Source organism: Melanotaenia boesemani, chromosome 13 (genome assembly GCF_017639745.1).
Source record: "Melanotaenia boesemani isolate fMelBoe1 chromosome 13, fMelBoe1.pri, whole genome shotgun sequence".
Classification (NCBI taxonomy): domain Eukaryota; kingdom Metazoa; phylum Chordata; class Actinopteri; order Atheriniformes; family Melanotaeniidae; genus Melanotaenia; species Melanotaenia boesemani.
In genome coordinates, this window is record NC_055694.1 from 25,153,278 (window position 1) to 25,172,954 (window position 19,677).

Sequence of the window (19,677 nt, forward strand, 5' to 3'; positions counted from 1 at the left end):
CCATCATAATGTAACATTTACTGTAATTACTCAAAGCTCACTAGAGTAGGAAGTACAGAAAACGCTAAACAGAAACTGCAAAACGGAGCAATATTTGCTATGATTTGCAGCTCAGGAACAGAGATATTTTGAAAATATGCTGCAGAAGGCATTATTCTTTATATGTTGAGTCCTCTTTGATGCTAGGAGAAAACAGTTGCAGCATAGTCTACATCAGGCAGTATGGCTGGCTTTACCCCATCAATGGGAAAGAAAATATTTACACATATCCCCTTAGGTCTTCATACCACCAAATGTTATTGTGATTTTATAATTTTTTCTAATGAAACATACAGCATGTTGCAAATTAATTGCACCTTGAGGAATGTCCCGCTTGTACAAAAAGAAAATGTGCCGCACATTACAAAGGGCTCATATTAAAAGGATTGAGCTAATAAACTTCTCCTACTGAGTGATGCATTTCTCATAAATGTCCTGCCTGTCCCTTCCTGAACAGAATACTAATTGTTTTTCAATTAAAAATATAAATGTGCCAGTTGTTCATTCGCACAAGTTTACAGAGACAAAATATTGAACAATTCCCACAGGAGGAAAGACATACGTGAAGAAGATGGTAATTATGTCCATCTTTGCACATGGATCCAACAGCAAATCTCCTCATCTGAGACACTAATAACAGGATTAAACATCATGACTGTGAAAACAAAGATCACAATCAAATTTGTATCCTGTGAAATGTTACTGATCTCAATCTGTGCCAAAGCTGCTTGGTGCTAGGAGGACAATTACGTGTTTTTGAGGCTCTGCTTTTGATTAAAATATGTGATCCAAGTTTTATTAAATCCTGATGTGTAAATTTTCCTATTATAGCCTCATTAAAAAAATTTGCATTTGTTAATCATAAGAGAGAGTAGTTGTGATGACATAATGGCCTAATAAAATTCCATGATTTGTGTTTGTAATAAAGCTGCTGAAGTTTTTTTTTTTTTTTTTTTTCTCATAGGAGCAGGAGGTAGAAGTACTGCTTCAATAAAGGCATTCTGTTTCCATTAGACTGGCTCTTTCATTTTACTCTCAATGTGAACAAGCGACAGAACTACAGAGGTATAAAATAAGATCTTAATACTGGTCTCTTTGTGCCAGCATGCCTCACTCATTAGTTATTTCAGTGCATTCATTGGAAAACGAGGGTCATGATGCAGGCATTTATATCACTGAAAGCTTTTTGTGTGGCATTCAAATTATACCAGGCACAAAGAGCCCTCTCTCACCCTCTTGTGCACTCACTCTATACCAACATAACATGAACATGCATGCGGGCATACAAAGACGCACGTTTCCAAGTTGGAGCCGGAGACGCAGCAAAGACTTCTGTGCCTCGCCATGTAAATTAGTTGTTTACTTCTGTTCCCTCTCGCTCGCATCATTAGCCACCGAACTGGCTGCCACCAATTTCCATCACACAATCTCATTTGTACTGGAAATGGCAAAGTACATATACCAATAAACTGAGACCTCAAAACAAGTTGCAGTGCCGTGACAAGAATATTCCTGAGCAGCAAAATGTAATTTCTTGTTTTTGATTTTTTTTTTTTTAAATTCCAGTTTCCTTCTTTTTTTTTCTTTTTTTTTTGTTTGTGTTTTCTTCTTCCTACTGACAATGTTTATATTATTATGCTTTCTCTTTGCTTATACAGCCTAGCAGTCTCTGGTCATTTGGGCTGTCTATTTCAAAAATGTAATTCTTTGGACTGAGGTTTATAAAAGACAGAGCAATGGAATAACAGCAAAAGGAGAGAGGACCAAGGATAGTGAGGTCGCTACTGCCTAATTACTTTTGTTTGAAGCATGTGATAGTTAATTAATCCACAGTGTTATTGTGTTATTCAAGAGAACCACTTGATTAATGGTATTTCAATTAGCAGCCTTACAGAAAGATTTGGTTCACTCAGTATGTCTTACATTACGACAGGCATCTCATTACACCTATAGCTGTTTGACAAAACACTGCAGACACATGATGAAAGATCCTAAACCAGCTCAGCTCTTATCACAAAGAATAACATGAAAGAACTATTAATAGCCCTAAAAGTATGAATATTTGAAATGATCCCACTTATTGTCACCAATGAATTAAGCCAGGCAATTTAAACAAATGTGTTTCTATAATGTTTTATCTCCCTGACATCAGAAGGCTCCACATGTACTTTAATTACTACTGTAAATGGTACCTTATAACAGTAAGGACTGTTACAAATATGTTAAAAAGGAATTAAAATTTGCTTTATAAAATGGATTTTGGGACTAAAGAAATGTATTAATTTTTTATATTTATTTACGTCTTGCTTATTTTTAAGAATTTTCTTGCTTATGATCTTAAGGCAAACATGCTGTGATACTTGATTTCTGGTCAAGCCAGTCATGGTAGAATTCAACAACTCCTTTTAAAGTCTGTTTTTCAGAGTGCGCCTGCCCTGTAAGGGGCTTCAACACACAGAGTAAGTTGGTGAGGGGGGTTGCTGCTAGGCAGGGTTATCTTCCATACTGTTCCTTCGGCTACATGGAGGTGTCAAAGGTTAATTTACTGAGCCTCTGGGTGATACGCAACACAATGGAAGACAATTTGTTCTCCTGTGCAGAGCTGAGAAACCCTAGGAGACGTATAAAATTTAATTAATACAGACAGAGAGAGGAGGCGCTTCACATTTTTGTTGTAGGTAAACAAACAAAGAGCTAACAAATGGACAAGGCTGCTACTAATTTCTCTTTCAGTCTTTCATCCGTTTTTCCATTTTATTCTTTGTCCTCTATGGCATGGACCTATGTCTCTCTCCTTCTGTCTTTCAATCTCTGGCTCTTCTTTGCACTTCCTATTTCTCACTCAGAGACAAGAGAGGTTCGAGAGCACAGGCAGGAAAATCAATCAAGATTGGATTGATAGTGTAAACTGACAGGCCGAGGAGGTGGCAAACCATGATACATGAGCAGATTAGGACAGAGCCTGTCCAAAGAAAAAGGCTGTGACTACACACTTTACACAAAACTAAAAGCTGGAAAATTAAAGGTTAGCGTAATCACTCGAATTAGTACCACCAGTAATGTTTCTTTTGGGACAAATAATTAAAATTATGAGTTAGTCTTTTTGGAAAAGGTTGGAAAAGAAGCCCTGATAATTGCTTTTCTTTTAACCACCTGCAACTCAAACTTTATCATATTCATAAAAGCAAAAGTTTAATATAATTTTGAATTGAACTTTTAAGTGGTAATGTCATTATTGCTAACATGACTTGAGAGAAATATTGAATATTCAGAATATAGAGTCATTTATTCTGTGGTAAAGTTAGAAATGTAAAACAATAAACCAGTGGCCTTTAAAACTCTTTATCCTACTGCTAAAATATGTCATTTAATCACTAAGAGATAAAAGGCTTAAGTTCATTAAAACCTTCCTGATGCTATTGTAATACTAATGTACTGTACAATATTAAGTGAGGAACCAAAATGGACATTTATATAAAGTGAATTATACTTTGTTCACACTGAAGTTTGCACATGCCAGAATATAAAAACTTTGAGACTTGAGTGGAAATAAAATGTTCACATTGACCTCAGCTAACTGGGAACCTTTGAAACCCACTGGTTTGGTCTTCACTACACTATTTCATCTACTTAAAATCACATCTGCTGCTGATAGTATATCACTGAGAAACAGTGTGAAGATTTATCTCATAGCTTCCATTGTTTGGCCCCAAAGGTCGCATTATTTTCAGAGGTTAAATCTGGGTGACATATTTGCGGCTCACTGCAGCCCTTGTGAAGAAATCATGTTAGTGCGGCCTTGCTGTGAAGTAATTAGCAACTGACCTTCATGTTCTTTCTCTGAAGTACCAGTTTTCTTCATCTTCTTGGGTGTTTTCATGAAAAGCGGAAAGATAGTTCGCAAGCCTAGGATGTCCACAAATTTATGGCAGTTATCTGCTCCCTCTGGTCCGATCATCCCATGGTCCAGGACCTTCAGAGCACTGGTTCGAGACATTTTCTTCTCTCTGTAGGAAAAAGGAAGAAACAATCAACATGCAGTAACATTAACATGCACTTTATTGTTATGAAATAATGATACAGTATATCTTTAGAATTTCAAGTGCAATAACGCCACACTTTTTCACACATTTATTTTTATATGAAACTCCAGTAAGGGGGATATTTTTGCTCAGAAGTATGACAGATTTGATAAAAATGAACGCCAGCTTGAAAATTTTTCTCTCAGTAATAAAAGTATCAAAAGTAATGATACTTTTACACTAAAAGTGTGCAAAAACTTCTAGATGTATTTTACAGTTATGCTGCTACAAACCAGATGAAGCCAACAAATGTCAACTGGCTGCATGTAACAGGTTTGCACATCTAGTTTAAAGTAAAATGTACAAGTTGCTGCAGCAACTTAATATATTCTTCAAAATCATACTGTTTTTTTTCTTCTTTTTTCCCCCAAATTACTGATGCTTTACATCCTCTGTAGTTACTACTGACACCACCTTTTGCAATCTCTCATCTAGTGTGACTGTCACCTCCCTCTGACTACCTCCAACCAACATTATGGTTCTACCTAAAGCATTTTCTTTTCATTTTGCAAAATACTTAAGATAGCTGATTTTCAGCAAGATAATATTTAGCACTGAAGTCTCCATCCAACCATGAGGCTGTATTTAATATTTCCTTCTTTTTTTTTCCTATGTCCCCTTATATAATCCTATTTTGGAAAATGTCAAAAACCTAAAATATAAATTTAGAAAAAGCAGTGATTGATGAATAATTCTAAAAATACATCTGCTTGAAATTGGGTCAAAGACAAATTATCCCAACCTTTTCTATGGAGGATAATGTTTTAATAAGTGCAGAACTGAGCTTAGTATTTTTTTTGCAGAAAAAAAAAGGAAAAAAAACATGCAGTCTGAATGGCAGCAAATGTTGCTCCTACAGCTGTGGACAATATAGATTATTCAACATTAATGTTCTAAATCCTTTGACCCACGTCATAGACTCTAATGATACCGCTCCACTTTGGCCTGAGGAAGCAGCATCCTCGATTTCCAAAAAGAATTTCAAATTTTTAAGTGATCAGTCTTAAGAGTTTTACACATACATCCATCATACTTGAGCATGAACCAAGAGAATGGAGGAAAAGTTTTACTATTCAGTTTCCATTTCAAACTTTTCATTAAGGTGCTGCTAGCATTTCTGTGTTAAGATTTAATGTGTTCTGAAACTTGAAAACAGCGTATTGACTTTTCTGGAGTAAATGACACTTTTTTTCATCCATTACAACAGCCTCCCAGAGACATTTACTGAAGATTATTATTAAAGTTAAGATGAAGAAATACCCTTAAACAGACATTGAGGAGCATCTAGCGAAACTGAAATTTAAAAAAGAAAAAAAAATGTTGACAGAAGGTCAGTATTTATCAGAATGAAAGATGATTTACAGCAGGTTTGAGCAAAGTTTGGTGGCGCAGTCGCTATCACAAACATCATTTAGAGTCCAATAACATGTAATCCATCTTACACAGAGCTTGCTTAAAATAAATTAAATTTAGGCTCTACTTCCCACTCGATATATTTGGTTATTTTTTATTAGAAAGCACTGTTGGGTCGAGTAGACCATCTGAGAGCTTCAAATAAATCTGTCATATAAGATATTAAATAACATTACAATGCGTGTTCTGTCATACAAATATCCTTCAGTACAAATATTCATCTGTTTTCAATCATCAAAGCATTGCCATGATAAGCAAAACATAATGTTTTTACTGTCTACACTCTCCACTCCACTGCACGCCTCCTCCAAGGAAATGTAGCTGTCTGTCAGAGTGTCACTTCCTCCATTTCCACCAATGACAGATGACACTGTTTATCTCATAGGAGGGACACATATTTCAGGCAGTTGTGTCTGGTTGTGCAGACAAACACATTATATATGATAGATGGCTGGGGAGGGCAGGGGGAGTAATCTGCAGTATACTTGCCAAAGCCAAACTATGGCAATTCAGCTGGTAGACAGCAGACGTAACTCAACATCCTGCTGTTGCGAACTACCTTCTGACAGTCTGAAGTGGTCAGTGGGATGTGTTTGGTGGATATTAGCATGACAACAGCAGTATATTTTTATATGGGGTAGATTTTAGAAGCCAGATAAGAGTTAATTAGCCAGTGCAGAGCCAACAACACTGAAATATGCAGATAACTGACCAGAAACTAATAACTCATTTGACAAAGCAGAGCTCTGCTTTCACAAATGTTGATGCATTCAAAACCAGCTAGAAACAAATCCGCTAGAAATAGCTTAGGTAGATCTCAGGTTCAGTTGCAGCACCCAGTCTGACAAGCATTAGGCTGAGCCTGAAATTTATCAAGACACCAGGTGTGAAATCTTTTATGTTCCAAAAACATAAAGAGGCCTAAATTGAGTTTTTAATGGAAATGTCTTACTGTTCATTGTGGTTTATGTCATTTTGCAGCCTTAAAACTAGATTCAAACAGATCAAATATGCTAATGTCTCATCAATTTGGGCAAAGGAACTGCTTGTGCAAATAATTGCTGCGTCTGTGAGATCTGCCACGGGATTATTGTTTAATTTAATAAAGCAGACATCTCCCTGTACTTTGTTTAAAACTGCAGTCGTACAGAAGCCTGCCGGCTCAGACAACACAGACACAAAACTCATTCCTTTGCAAAGAAGATTTAACAAAATACAAGTCATATTTTACTCCTGCTCATTCTTTATTGGTCCTTTTTTCTTTCCATCTTTCCTTGAAGGATGATCCAACAGAAAAAAGTTTTTTGCATTCTAATAATGAGATATTGATCTACAGCTTAAATCTGCGTGGCCAGTGATGTGATTATCAGTGCAGGGATGCAGAAGCTGTGAGGGTTTCATAAAAATGTAACGTGTCTTTATGAGTCTTTAAGGTCAGATCTTTGCCTTGTTGCGCTCCACCAACTGTTGATTGATTGAATCAATCAGGCAGCCTTGCGAGGCAATACAATAGCCAGATGTTCAGAGTGAATGAAAATTAAAAAGAAAAGCAATGCTTTAAACTTGGAAAGCTAGATTGTAGGTATCAAGTTTGTCAAGAATGCTTTTCTTGCTAAAGAATATGTCGTTATGGTACACCACAGCAAGAAAAAATGTCTTAAATTATACAAAACAATACAAAACAAATAAATAAGCAAGTAAATAAATGTATTTAACTGTAAATTTTAATACATATCTTTATTGTACATGCCCCAGAACAAGTGATTTGAAATGTTGTTCAAATCCAAAAGCTCCCTTCCCCACCAAGGTTAATGTTTTGTATCAGAGACCTAGTTTCTGAAGTCATAGTTCCCTCAAACTCTCAGACTTAATGTTCAGAACCAACTATGAATGAATTTCTCATACAGTTCCCTTCTCCCTCGATATGTACTGGTGAAGAAGATTGTTTCCTTACCGAGTTGTATTTTGCTCAATAACAAAAAAAATGATTAGATTTTAAATTTATACATGACTGTTTGAAGTTACAGCAAGGTAATGAAAGCTGACTGCTGCTGAGGGGAAATAAGCATTTGGTATAAATACGAGATCTGTGGGTTAAAATCTGTGAAAGACAACAGCTAGGTAGAAAAATATATTATGTTAAATCTCAGAAATGTGACAATGAAATCAGTTCAAAAATCATCCTGCTCGACCTTTTTCCGTTAGTTTAAGCAAGTCTTGGAACAGCAAGTGTTGGTAACTTGCAAGGTGGTCAATGAAAACCTTAACTTCATGATACTAAGGTCATGTTTCAATCTAAAAGTCGTGTTGCAACTAAATGATCCACAGTTCAGTAGCTTTACAATATGTCTCATTCCTTTTAGACTGAAGCCTTACCTGAGCATGAGATTCATTAGCTGAAGGCCCTCTCCTTTGAGGAAGCGGTCACGATTGGAAGGCAGCATGAGACAGGAACAAAGACCATCAAACAGGTTCTCCATCATCTCCTGCTCCTCAGCTGTGTTTGGGTTGTGACGTTTGAACACCTGCATAAAAAGGAGAAATTACTTAGATGTCTTTTTCTAGCAGGAGTCCACAAAATGCTTATCAGTGAGTGGGAATGACTACACACTCTAAAATAGATGTTTAAATTAGCTTTATGTCAGAATACGTTTGGTGTGAACCAGCTGGTTGGAGCACATCTACATGGTAAGTTTGAGAAATAACATATTTACCACTTTTGACTTGACTTAAAGAGTTGTATTGGGAATTTGAAAGCTAGTACGGAGATAGGGAAATTTATATTTAAAAAAAATCTAAATCTTACAGAGAGTTGCTGCAATAACACATCAATGCCATCCATCTCCCCCAGCAGTTCTCTAGTATCTGTAAAAAAACAGAAAAAGGAAAGAAGATAACAACAGGGATAATACAATTAGACTTTTAAAAAGGAAAAAAGAAGGAACAAAAGCAGCAGAAATAAAATTCTAGCTGACAACTAATTGAAAAGTCAAAAAGAATGAGAGGGTAGAAGCACTTAAGAGGTATTTGATGAGCATAAAAGGCAGATCACAAGGACCCTCCAGAGAGTTAATGAATTGAGGGCGTTGAAAAACATCCTCACAAGCTGTTCCATGTGAATGTTAGTATCAGACAAAAATCTCTGCACATGATGTATTTTTACATTTTACTTTTCAAATGTGGTCAAATGTGTTTTACATCAAAATTTAACAGTAGGGAGAGATAATTGCATTTAATTTGGCACGTAAAGGATTTAAAAAACAGTGAATGTGTGATTTACCCTGTTCCAACTTCAGCTCACTGACTACATTAAATGTGGGACATTATTCCTGACATGTGTCCTTTGCTTTGTGAAAAATAACATTTTACAGATGTGTATTTAACTGGAAAGTGAAGGGAAGAAAAGAAGCAGCACCAGTGAGGGGAACAGCTGTAAAGTGAGACACGACTCCGACTGCATATCAATGCGGCTTGTACAATTAATGAGTACCTGTCCAAGGAGCTGATAGTCCTGTGGCTATCTGAAGTATTACTGTTTTTTTTTTGTGAGGAAGAGAAAGGATTGGGATGACAGCAGCTAGACCAGCAGAGATGCTAAGAAAGATGAAAGGTAACACGAAATCAAAAAGTCATGAAGAGGAAACTGAGAAAATAAGTAAAAGGAGGGAAGAATCAATAAAAACTAGTGACATGGGATGAATGCTCAGAAAAGAAATGCAATAAAAAGAAAAAAGAAAAAAGAAAGGCAGGAAAGGACACAATAAAATAATGTTGAAGGAGAACACAACCAGGTCAGAATGGGCAGAAAAATAAGAAAGGAAGGAATGAACAGAGAAAAAGTGGAGTGGAAGATAAAGAATGACAGTTTTGAACCTGCAGAACATTTACTGAGGAACACTTACTGTCGTTATTTTGCAGCAAGATGGCCAGGATTTCACTGCAGTACAGCTTGTTAGCATCAAACGGCATCTTTGCCTGAGAGGGAAAGAGAACGAATTCTAATTACCACTCATCTTGAGAAACTCTGTTCTCTGGAGAATTAGAAAATCACCATGTATCCTACATGGAAAAAATGCATTCAGTAACCTCAGGAAGAAACCTGCCTCATGCAGCGTAAAAAAGTAGTGATGCACAACATTTCTTAAAATACTGAAAACCCCATTTAATTAGTTAAAAAAAAAGGCCAATAGAGTGAAAACACAGAAATAAATAATCTTTGGAACAACTTGCATACAGCCAGATGTGGTTTTGAGGTAAAAGCAGGAAAAGATCAAACATTAACTTTATTATAACACACCATTAATGCTACATATCATTCTTATTTTTCTCATGAATTCAAATTCTAAAAATATCACATCTAGTACAATCTTAAATCAAGGAAAAGGGGCAAATATGTAATTTAAAATCCAACAATACTAAATGACACCATATCAGAATCTTTTACTTGAATGGGTTATGGTTAATAGGGAATAGTACAATGACGGAATGATATATTTAAAAAATATTTCAATATATAGTGTTAAGCTCGGGTATACCCACAAGGTCTACATTCCACTTATGCACCAAAGCAGAAGTTCCTGTAAGTGATATGCAGCCCTCCTCAGTGCACCTTTGTTTGTTCTACCTTTTAAAGTCAAAATACATTCTACAAAAAAGATCTAATCTCAATATAATATCTATATAATGTAAATATGGCCCTACGATGGGCTGGCGACCTGTCCAGGGTTTAGCCTCCCTCTCGCCTGTTAACTGCTGGGACAGACTCCAGCTCCCCCAGAACCCTGAACTGGACTAAGCGGTATGGAAAATGGATGGATGGATCATCTACATATAACAAACTGTGAACGCAACGTGTCACCCACAGCACTATCTTATGGGACAGACATCACAAGTTGTGGAATGTCAACATAGGCTATTTTAATAACTGATTCAATCAAGGAAAACATTTGAAACTATAAACTTAAACATAATCTTGATCTTCTAGAATATTTCAAATAATTTAATACTTATCGTGCTGTTGTAGTTGATAATTGTTTGCAAAAAGAGACAACTAAGGTCACTATAATAAAATTAATGATATAAATGGACAGAGGGGATGCTGTTCTCTCCTGAGAATCAAGGTTAAGTTTCACTGATGTGTAATTGATGTGAGTAAATCACAGAAATCCAGAAATCACATTTTACTGCTACTTGACTGACTTGGCCCACCAATTCCACAGAGCTGGATATTGAAGTTGACTCTTCAATTCTTGGTAGAATATTCTGGTTGTACTTGTTCCTTGCAGATGTTTCATCAGGGAGCAAAAAGCAAACATGGTTCCTTAAAAAAGCTAAATTACCATAGTGTTTATTATTTCTGAGGTCGATTTGACACATTGCAGTTTCTTTGTGCTTTCTAGCAAGTTTCAAAACTCCAAAGTGTGCAAAGTTGTACACTTTTAAAGACTCGGTGCACTTTTTTTTCTTTTTAATCTGCTGAGTTCTCCATTCATCTGCTATTTCATCAAGCATACCACAATAACATTAACATAATATTCAACCCAATTCGAAGTGTAACATCTTTTTTGGAGCATTGTAGCAGCTGACTGTGCAGTTGCAGTGCAACTGAAATGTGCAGCTTTGTTTCCGTTTCACTGCTGCCAGGAAATCTTCAATTAAAGATCATACACTGCTGTTTGACGGAGGCTTAAAACTTCTCTCACTGCAATGACGTAGAACCTTTGACTTCTGCATCTTAGTCAACCTTGTGAGCAACTCTTCCTGTTACATCTCAATGGTATAACTAAGCATTTGCAATGCAAGCAACGCAGTGTGTAATCTACAACAGAGAGAAAAAACAACTGCTGCTTAATGTCTATCACAATACTTTTCTACACATTATTATTAGCCTCTCCAGATTTTTCAAATTCTTACTATTACAAATACTTAAATGTTTACACAAAAGCCATTTTATAATTTCTTGTGAATTATTACATAGGCTACACACGGTGCAGCATGGGTTGGTTCACTTTTTACACCACAGGACATAAAGCCATGGCATCCGAATCGCAACGCAACATAAACCCAACTTATCAACAATATAATGGTCTAAAACTTGGATAAAGATCAACATGCTTTTTGTAAGATATAGAGAAATTCTTAAGTAATTAAAAACATCCTTAAAACAGTTACAAATACTACTTATTGGTTGCCTTAATTATTATAATCAATACCAAGGCTGCACAAATGATCAGTTGACTCCCAGTTCTTACCTTAATTCTCTTGAGCAGCCACTGCATGAGTCCCTGCTGGGCAGCCTCACTGCACAGTCCTGGTCTGAACTCCGCCATATTTTCTATGATTGCTGCAGAAAACATACATCAAAAATCTAAAATCAATCTGAAAGATTCTTGGTCCAGCAAAAGTACCCCTGGGTTAATTTTGATATGTTATGACAAAGGTCTGTCAAGTAGGTAGTACGCATTGTGGTGGTGATGAGGGGTTTGTATGTTCTTCCCCTGGAGCCCTGGAGCATGCATGATTGTGTGTTTCGGTGTTACAACCCTGTAAAAAGATTCCAGCCACACATGATCGGACATTATCAAGGTGGTTGGTTGGTTGGGTGGATGTGTGTGTGGGTCGACAAAAAACACCATGTCAACACCTAAACCGATCCTATTAAGTGGATCAGGTATTAGCCACACAACTTATACTCAAAAAAATTCAGTTTCTTTTAGTTTCTTCCTCATTCTATGAAGCTATATTTTCACACGCACAAACAATTTTAACATTTATGTGTCTGCATCATCACACAGGACCATTTTAGCATAGTTGTTTCAATCAAAGGCTGATATTTAAGCCCTCTATCAGTCAAATTTTACTTGTGACGGAAATGTGGCAAATCTTTTTACAGAGGGAATGTATCACAGCATCTTTTGATGTTATCATTACAACACCACTGCTACTTGATCTCTATATTAGAGCAGATGGAAGCATATGATGACAGAGTAAGATTGTAGGATGGTCACAAATGAGAGAGATGAAAAATCAGAGGGACATGGGGAGAAAATAAGCAGAAGGGAGGGGAAAAGGACGGGAAAACAAGGCAGAGATGAAAGATGCTAAACTAAAGTATGAAGGCACTGAGGGCTTGACAAGATCACAAAAGGAATATGATGCTGTGAGAGGAAAAAAGTGGCATAAAACAAAAAGCAACATCTGGAAAGACAGGCAGAAGATGAAAGAGAAATGATGGAGAAAGACAGAAATGGAAGAGGAGATGGAGTGGATGTGTGCTGAGAGAGAAAGAGGAAGGCCCTTTATCAGGGATTCAAACAGAGCAGACAGACCGCATCCTGGCAGACAGCAGGCCCAGAACAGAAAGCAGCCAAGGCAGACAAAAGGCTTATTCAAGCTTGGAGAGCTCTCAATAACTTTCTCTCTTACACACATATACAATAAACTTGAACAGAGGATGCACAAGTGTTACTCCTACAATATGAGCCATATACGCAGATCCAAATGCACACACCTAAACAGCTGACCTAACACTCACGCTGAATCCAGCAACAAAGTCAGTTCAGTAGACTCGTACAGCACAAAAAGAGCTGAGAGGCAGAAAAGTCTGATTACTGTAAGGCTAAATACAGACGCTATGATTGTAAAAACTATCTGCTGGCCCATGCCCTTTGATAGACCTCAAGTCTACATTTAATGCTGTCAAATATCCTGAGTACATTCTGTTACATTGCAGCACTGTGCCTAAAGCTTTTATTTAATCTTTTACCCTCTTCAGTCTAACCTGAAAAAGACTAAACAAAAAAAGGATAATTTCTCTAAAAATGAGTCAAATGGAAAACTGAAACATCAAGTAAAATTTCTGTAAATAGAGCTCCTCTGGCAATACTTGCAGATGAAAATCCTTTTGGCTATGAAGCAACAAGCTTTGCAAACCTGAATTTGAGTCTCTCTTGATCTTCTAGCCTTATTCCTGTATTTGGTTGATGTTAAAATCATGTCAGAAAGAGCAAGAATGGCAGTATGGTAGATGGAATGTAAATCCTCAGATTCAATGATGTTACTCAGTTTTCCCTTAGTCTAAGTGTTGCAAAGTTTTTACATCTGAAGATGGGCACACTGACACTTCACACAGAATGCAACCATTATATGCATGTGTACATGTTATTAAAAGCAAGTTCCCCTTGGTTTGCTAAATTAGAGAAGCAACTGTGCTCCCCCAATGCAGCGGATTTTCCTTATTTATTCTATTAACCTTCTTTAGGTCTTGGCAGCAGTTCCTGCAATCTCACGGCATACTTTTGCAGAATGTCAGCTGCTGTGAGAGCTTATGTATGCATGCATATGATTTTCCCCTAACAATCCATGCCAAAGTTTTAAGTATTTACAGTACCAGAAAGAAATTTGGGCATATCAAACCACTCAGCAGCAAATTTTCAGTAGCTAAATGTATGTTAGATTTCATGTCATGTTCATATTTAAAATTTTAGTTGTTTTCACTTTGGTATCTTGAGTATCACCTTCAAAACTCTTTTGAAATTGTACTGCATTCAGCAAAAACAATGTTGTGGTAGGCTTCCATAAAAAAAAAAAAAAAATAAATATATTAAAAAAAAAAAACAACCTTCTTTCGGTTTGCCAAAACTTTTAAAGGACACATTGACAACTTTCTTTCACTGTCACTGGAAATGACTCGGACACTTGGCAGCAGGGGGACATATGTTAAAGCTGTGAGAATATATATAAAGTTAGTCTACGCCCTCAGTGTGATGTCAAAACATAATCCACAAGGACTCCCTGTCACTGCACTGCCCAAAGCTCATACACACCTTAAAGGCAGACCTCCCTCTGGAAGTGCTTGCCATGCATCTGTATTAAACAAGGCCAGATTTATCATCTGCTCTTGCTTAGAATATTCAACTGAGTTGCTATTTTTAAACACAGTGCAGTATAGAACCAGAGTCTCTGCGGCACCTGCCTTGTGCAGTGAATGTCCCAGATTTCTCCCAGATATTTGTCTCTCATGTTTTGAATTTGAATGAATGCACAAAGCTCTGCAGAAATTGAAGCACCTTCCATATTTTAATGTCTGTACATCTCATAGTTGTGAGTTATATGCATGCTATATACATGTAAACTATCCATCAAAAATGCTTCCACTGATATTAACTGTATTGTATAAATACACAACATATGAATGTTTTGCAGAAATTATATATATAGCTGATTTTTTCCATAGAAAAAATTATGAAATGCTATTACTGTGGCAAAGAGAAATTAAAAGCAAACCTTTCTTTAGTGTCAAGACACTGCTGCTTTAAATGAAAAAGAACAAAAACATTAAAATAAAATAGATAGAAATAACAAAAAATAATCAAACCAAACTACCAATGTGTTATGCATAAGAGTAAAAACAATATAAATTGTTATTTTTCCTAACTTTTTTATTTTCAGTGACATTAAATGTTTTTTTTTTTTTTAATATTTATATATAATTAGTTTTATTACCAGCAGTACACAGTAGCCGAAGTGAGCTCAGTCTGGATAATCAGAAACAAGTCCTGACAGACAAAGCAAGCTAAAAGCTACTCAGAAGAGAAGAGCAAATGTTTGACATTTACGCAAATCAAAACCTCAAAACGTCCATGGCGGAACAAGTTAGAGCCACAGTGGCGTAAAATGTGTTTGCCCCCTTGCTCATTTGGTTTTTCTTCAGGCATTCACAGGTGGACTTGCTGGTGTGTTTTGGATCATCGTGTTGCTGCAGAAGCCAAGTTTGTTTCAGCTTGAGGTCATGAACAGATAGCCGGAAATTCTCCGTCAGGATTTTGTGGTACGCAGCAGAATTCATGGTTCCATTTATCACTGCAAGTCTTCCAGGTACTGATGCAGCAAAACAGACCCAGACCATTACACTACCACCACCATAGTTTACAGTTGGTATGAAGCTCTTTTTTCAGTGTTACTTTTATGCCAGATGTAATGGGACACCCACCATCCAAAAAGTTAAACTGTTCTTTTTGCTCTGCAGGTTTTCGTCTTGGAACTTTGTCATGCAGGCCATTTTTGACCAGTCTCTTTTTTATGGTGCAGTCATGAACACTGATCTTAAGTGGGGAAAGTGTTTTTTGGACGTTGTTGTGGGGTCTTTTGTGACTTCTTGGATGAGTCGCCGCTGTGCTTTTGGGGTAATTTTGGTCACCTGGCCACTCCTGGGACGGTTCACCACTGTTTCATGTTTTCACCCTTTATGGATAATGGCTCTCACTGTGATTCGCTGGAGTCCCAAAACTTTAGAAATGGCTTTAGAATACTTTTCAGACTGTTAGATCTCATTTACACTCTTATTTGCTCCTGAATTTCTTTGGATCTCGGGATGCCGTTTAGCTTCTGAGGATCTGTTGATCTACTTCACTTTGTCAGCCTGGTCCTTTTTAAACGATTTCTGGGTTGAAAACAGGTGTGGCAGTAATCAAGCATGGATGTGGCTCTAGAAACTGAACTCAGGTGTGATAAACCTCAGTTATGTTTGAACAGGGTGGTACAAACACTTTTCCACACAGGGCCATGTGAGTTTGGATTGTTTTTTACCCTATTTAATAAAAACACTAAAAACCTTCATTTAAAAACTGCATTTTATGTTTACTTGAGTTGTCTTCCAGTAATATTTTCATTTTTTTGATGATATGAAACATTTAAGTGTGACAAACATGCAAAAAAAAAAAAAAGAAAAAAGAAACCAGGAGGACGCAAACACTTTTTCACACCACTGTATAATGTGAATCTGTACGCTGCATCATTTTTACATCAGAAAAATCAAAGGCCTTTTCAACCACAGAACATCCTGCTGCCACATGGTCTGCATTTTGTTGCAGTACAGTGCAGGTTGTCGCACCCTGTTAGCAGCATGGAACCAGTCCATTTAGAGGTTTTCTGTATAAATGACAGAAAATAACATTCACTCAAATCACTATAAAATGTTTGAGCTGTTTTAGGCATAAAGAAGAAAAAAAAAGACTCCACTCATAACACTCTTCATGATTTTGGCGCGTCCAGAATTTTTTTTGTCAAAATCACCAGTAATTAAAACCTTATATTTCTCTCAATACTGTACACGACCATCTTTTCAGACATTTTCAGCAACGTCCCCCACTGTTGAGTCAGAGTAGTGCTGATCTCAGTAACACAGGCCCAGAGGCGTGGTACATTCTGTATAAAGCTTCAATCCATCACAGTCTAACACGGAGAGACAATAGCGATAACCGCTCCTGCCACGGTTGGTCTCTCAGAATCACCATTTAAACTAACATGCATATCTTCGAATTGTGGGGGAAAAAAAGAGGAGCCCTCAGAGAAAATCCACTGAAACACAGAGCAAACATGGACCAGCAAACTCAAACCAGAATTCTTAGATTGTGAGGCAACAGTGCAAACTACTCTCCTGCTTTATATTACAGTCCAACGTAAAATATTTGATGTGCTGCATATGACAAACATGGGAAAAAAAGGTAAATATAAAACATGATGCAGTACACTGAAACACTGAGGACGGGAAGAGGACAGGAACGGCCTCTGTAAAAAAGAAAAGCTGTCCCATATTTTATTCCTGGCACCTGCTTTGTTTGGTCAGTCTCACTACTCTAAGGTCTAGTTTACAACATGGTGAATGTTTAAACACAGTATGCCAAATTGCAAATGTTTGATTCAGATGCTTGCTTGTACAGTACAGAGGAATAACTGTCACACATGGCTTTCTCTGTAAGTATCTAAGTCAGTCCATCTATCCCTGTCTGCAGAACTGTCATCACCTACACCAGGGTTTCCGCTACATGTAAATAGTGGTGGCGCATCGCCACAGCAAAATAAAAGCCACCATGCCTTCAGAATTTTTTTTTTTGTTTTAATATGTTACAAATATACAAATATAAATCAACAGGGTGGGGTTGTGCATGCAGCGGTGTCTGTGTCTTTAAATGCCAAATGTGACGTAAACATTTTCGTACTTTCCCAGCACCTCGATCAGCTGTTCATTAAATAAGTCTCACAAAAAGACTACTGGGGAGAAAAACGTGGAGGCAAAGCAGGCGGCAGGAGAGCAGCGGGGAAGCTGTAGCAGACTTTCTGTTCAGCAGAACTTAGAGCTCTTCAGAATCAGGCGTACTTTATTAAGCCCAGACTAAGAAATTTCAGCGTTACAGCAGCATTAAAAAATTATAGAGACAAAAAGAGTAAAATTAAACTGTCAGATGGCAAAATAATATCTACTGATCTGGACACACTTAACAGACATTTAGGACATAGATGTAAAAGAAAAGAAATATATGTAAAGTAGTGTAGTGCACGAAGAAAAGTAAAAGAAAAAACAAGAAAAATCAAGTGCTTTCAGCCATGGAGATTAATTGTGCCATTTGATACAGCTACATTACGTTTGGTTTAAAAAAACATGTCTTAAATAAATAAATAAATATTTATCCATCCATCCATCCATCTCCACATATCCAAGGTCAGATCGCAGGAGCAGTAGCCTTAACAGAAAGACCTAGACTTCCCTTTCAAGCTTCCCTGGGGGGAACCCAAGGGGTTCCCAGGCCAGCTGGATAAATATTTATGCAAATTCAAAACCTGTACATATATTATTTCCAGTCTTTGAACAATTCCTGCATCTTTTTCTTTTTTTGTAATTTTATTTTTATTCATAAAACAACATTAAAGTGGACATTTTTCAAACTTATTTATAGAAATGAACACAAATTTATTGAAATCCTCTGCAGAGGTCTTGCTCTGCTGCTTTCACCAAGTGAGTCAGATAATCCTCAGGTTCCATCCGCGTCAGTCTTTTTTAAATAAGTCCACTTAGACCTGCATCTTTTTCAGCCAAACATATGCAATTTTTCTTTATTAAACACAAATAAAATTTCTCCTTACCCAGTGTGTTAAAGATGCCATCCGCCTCCTCTTTCACCTGTTCATCTAGCCGCTCCATGTTCTGCACCAGCAAGGCCACCACCTGCCCTTCCAACTAAAGATAAAGATGCTGTTCCAGTTATGGTTCACACACATTTTACAGCAGAGCAACACATAAAAAATGCCCATCACCAATAGAAAAACCTAAAAACTCATTCTCACCAGAAACAACATTAATAAGCAGTATTAATTCACCATAATTTTTAACAACCCTTTTTCTTTTTTTAAATCTCATCCAAATATTTCACTTCGTCCAACAGGTCAATCTTTCTCTTTAAGATTTGCAATGTGGTGTGACACTTCAATAAGAACAAAGGACAGCTGGCAAGGAAGAAAGAAATGTAGAGAAACGGAGGGATGACGGACACTTTCAGGGTTTCACCTCAGCAGAGGGAACCCGGACATTTTCAGAGAGGCTCCAACAGGAACCAAGTGTTATCGGTCAAGTCAGGACTGGAGACTCATAACCAAACAAAGATTGTGGGGTGCCGGCGGGCAGGATAAAAGTACCATTACAGATGAAAGCAGACGGACAGTCAAAGCAGATTTATGAGCCACGGAGACTGTTGTGAATCATTTTGATTTATCTTATCAAGGATAACACCTGGCCTTCTGGCAGCAAGGACAGAGGAGCTGCAGGCATTACAGAAAGTGAAGAGACAAATGGAATTAACCATCCCTTGCTGCCCTGAAACTGCTTCCCTTGGAAGTAGCTGTAAAAAAAGAGTGACTCTATGGGTGCTCCATTGCATGGTAAAGTGACTGCATTTATATTATGCCTTCATCCTGAAAGAGTTACAAAGCTCTCTCAGGGCCACTTTCTCACCTACAGTCATGTAAGAAGCCAATTTACTCACACCAGAAGTTTTTCTATCAAGAATGTTTTAAATTCATTCCTTAGTTTCCGTGAGTCTTACTGGAGGGAGTTACTCAGCAAAAAGAAAAAAAAAACAAGTTCTACATATTCTATTTCAAATAAGCTAATACCAGAACTGACTCAGTTACAGATTTAGGGCTTGAATAAGTTTATAATTTTGCAAACAAAGCAACCAAAAAAAAAAAAAAAAAAAACAGGCTGTCAGTGAAGGAAATGGTTTCAGATTAGCACCAGCTCTTTGTTGGTCCAAGACAGTAACGTCAAGCTAAAAGATTTTGTGAAAAATAAATAAATAAATAAATACTG

General features: G+C 37.0%; 1 protein-coding gene across 1 annotated transcript in view; it reads right to left on the minus strand.

Annotated features, from left to right (window-relative positions):
- Nucleotides 1-19,677, minus strand: part of ctnnbl1 (catenin, beta like 1) — a 61,474-nt gene that overhangs the window by 33,673 nt on the left and 8,124 nt on the right. The window contains exons 6-11 of the mRNA XM_042003613.1: nt 18,456-18,549; nt 11,786-11,877; nt 9,437-9,509; nt 8,341-8,399; nt 7,911-8,059; nt 3,865-4,046 (exon numbers count right to left, since the gene is read on the minus strand). Of these exons, the coding sequence (XP_041859547.1) occupies nt 3,865-4,046; nt 7,911-8,059; nt 8,341-8,399; nt 9,437-9,509; nt 11,786-11,877; nt 18,456-18,549 (649 nt within the window). The remainder of the gene's footprint in view (nt 1-3,864; nt 4,047-7,910; nt 8,060-8,340; nt 8,400-9,436; nt 9,510-11,785; nt 11,878-18,455; nt 18,550-19,677) is intronic.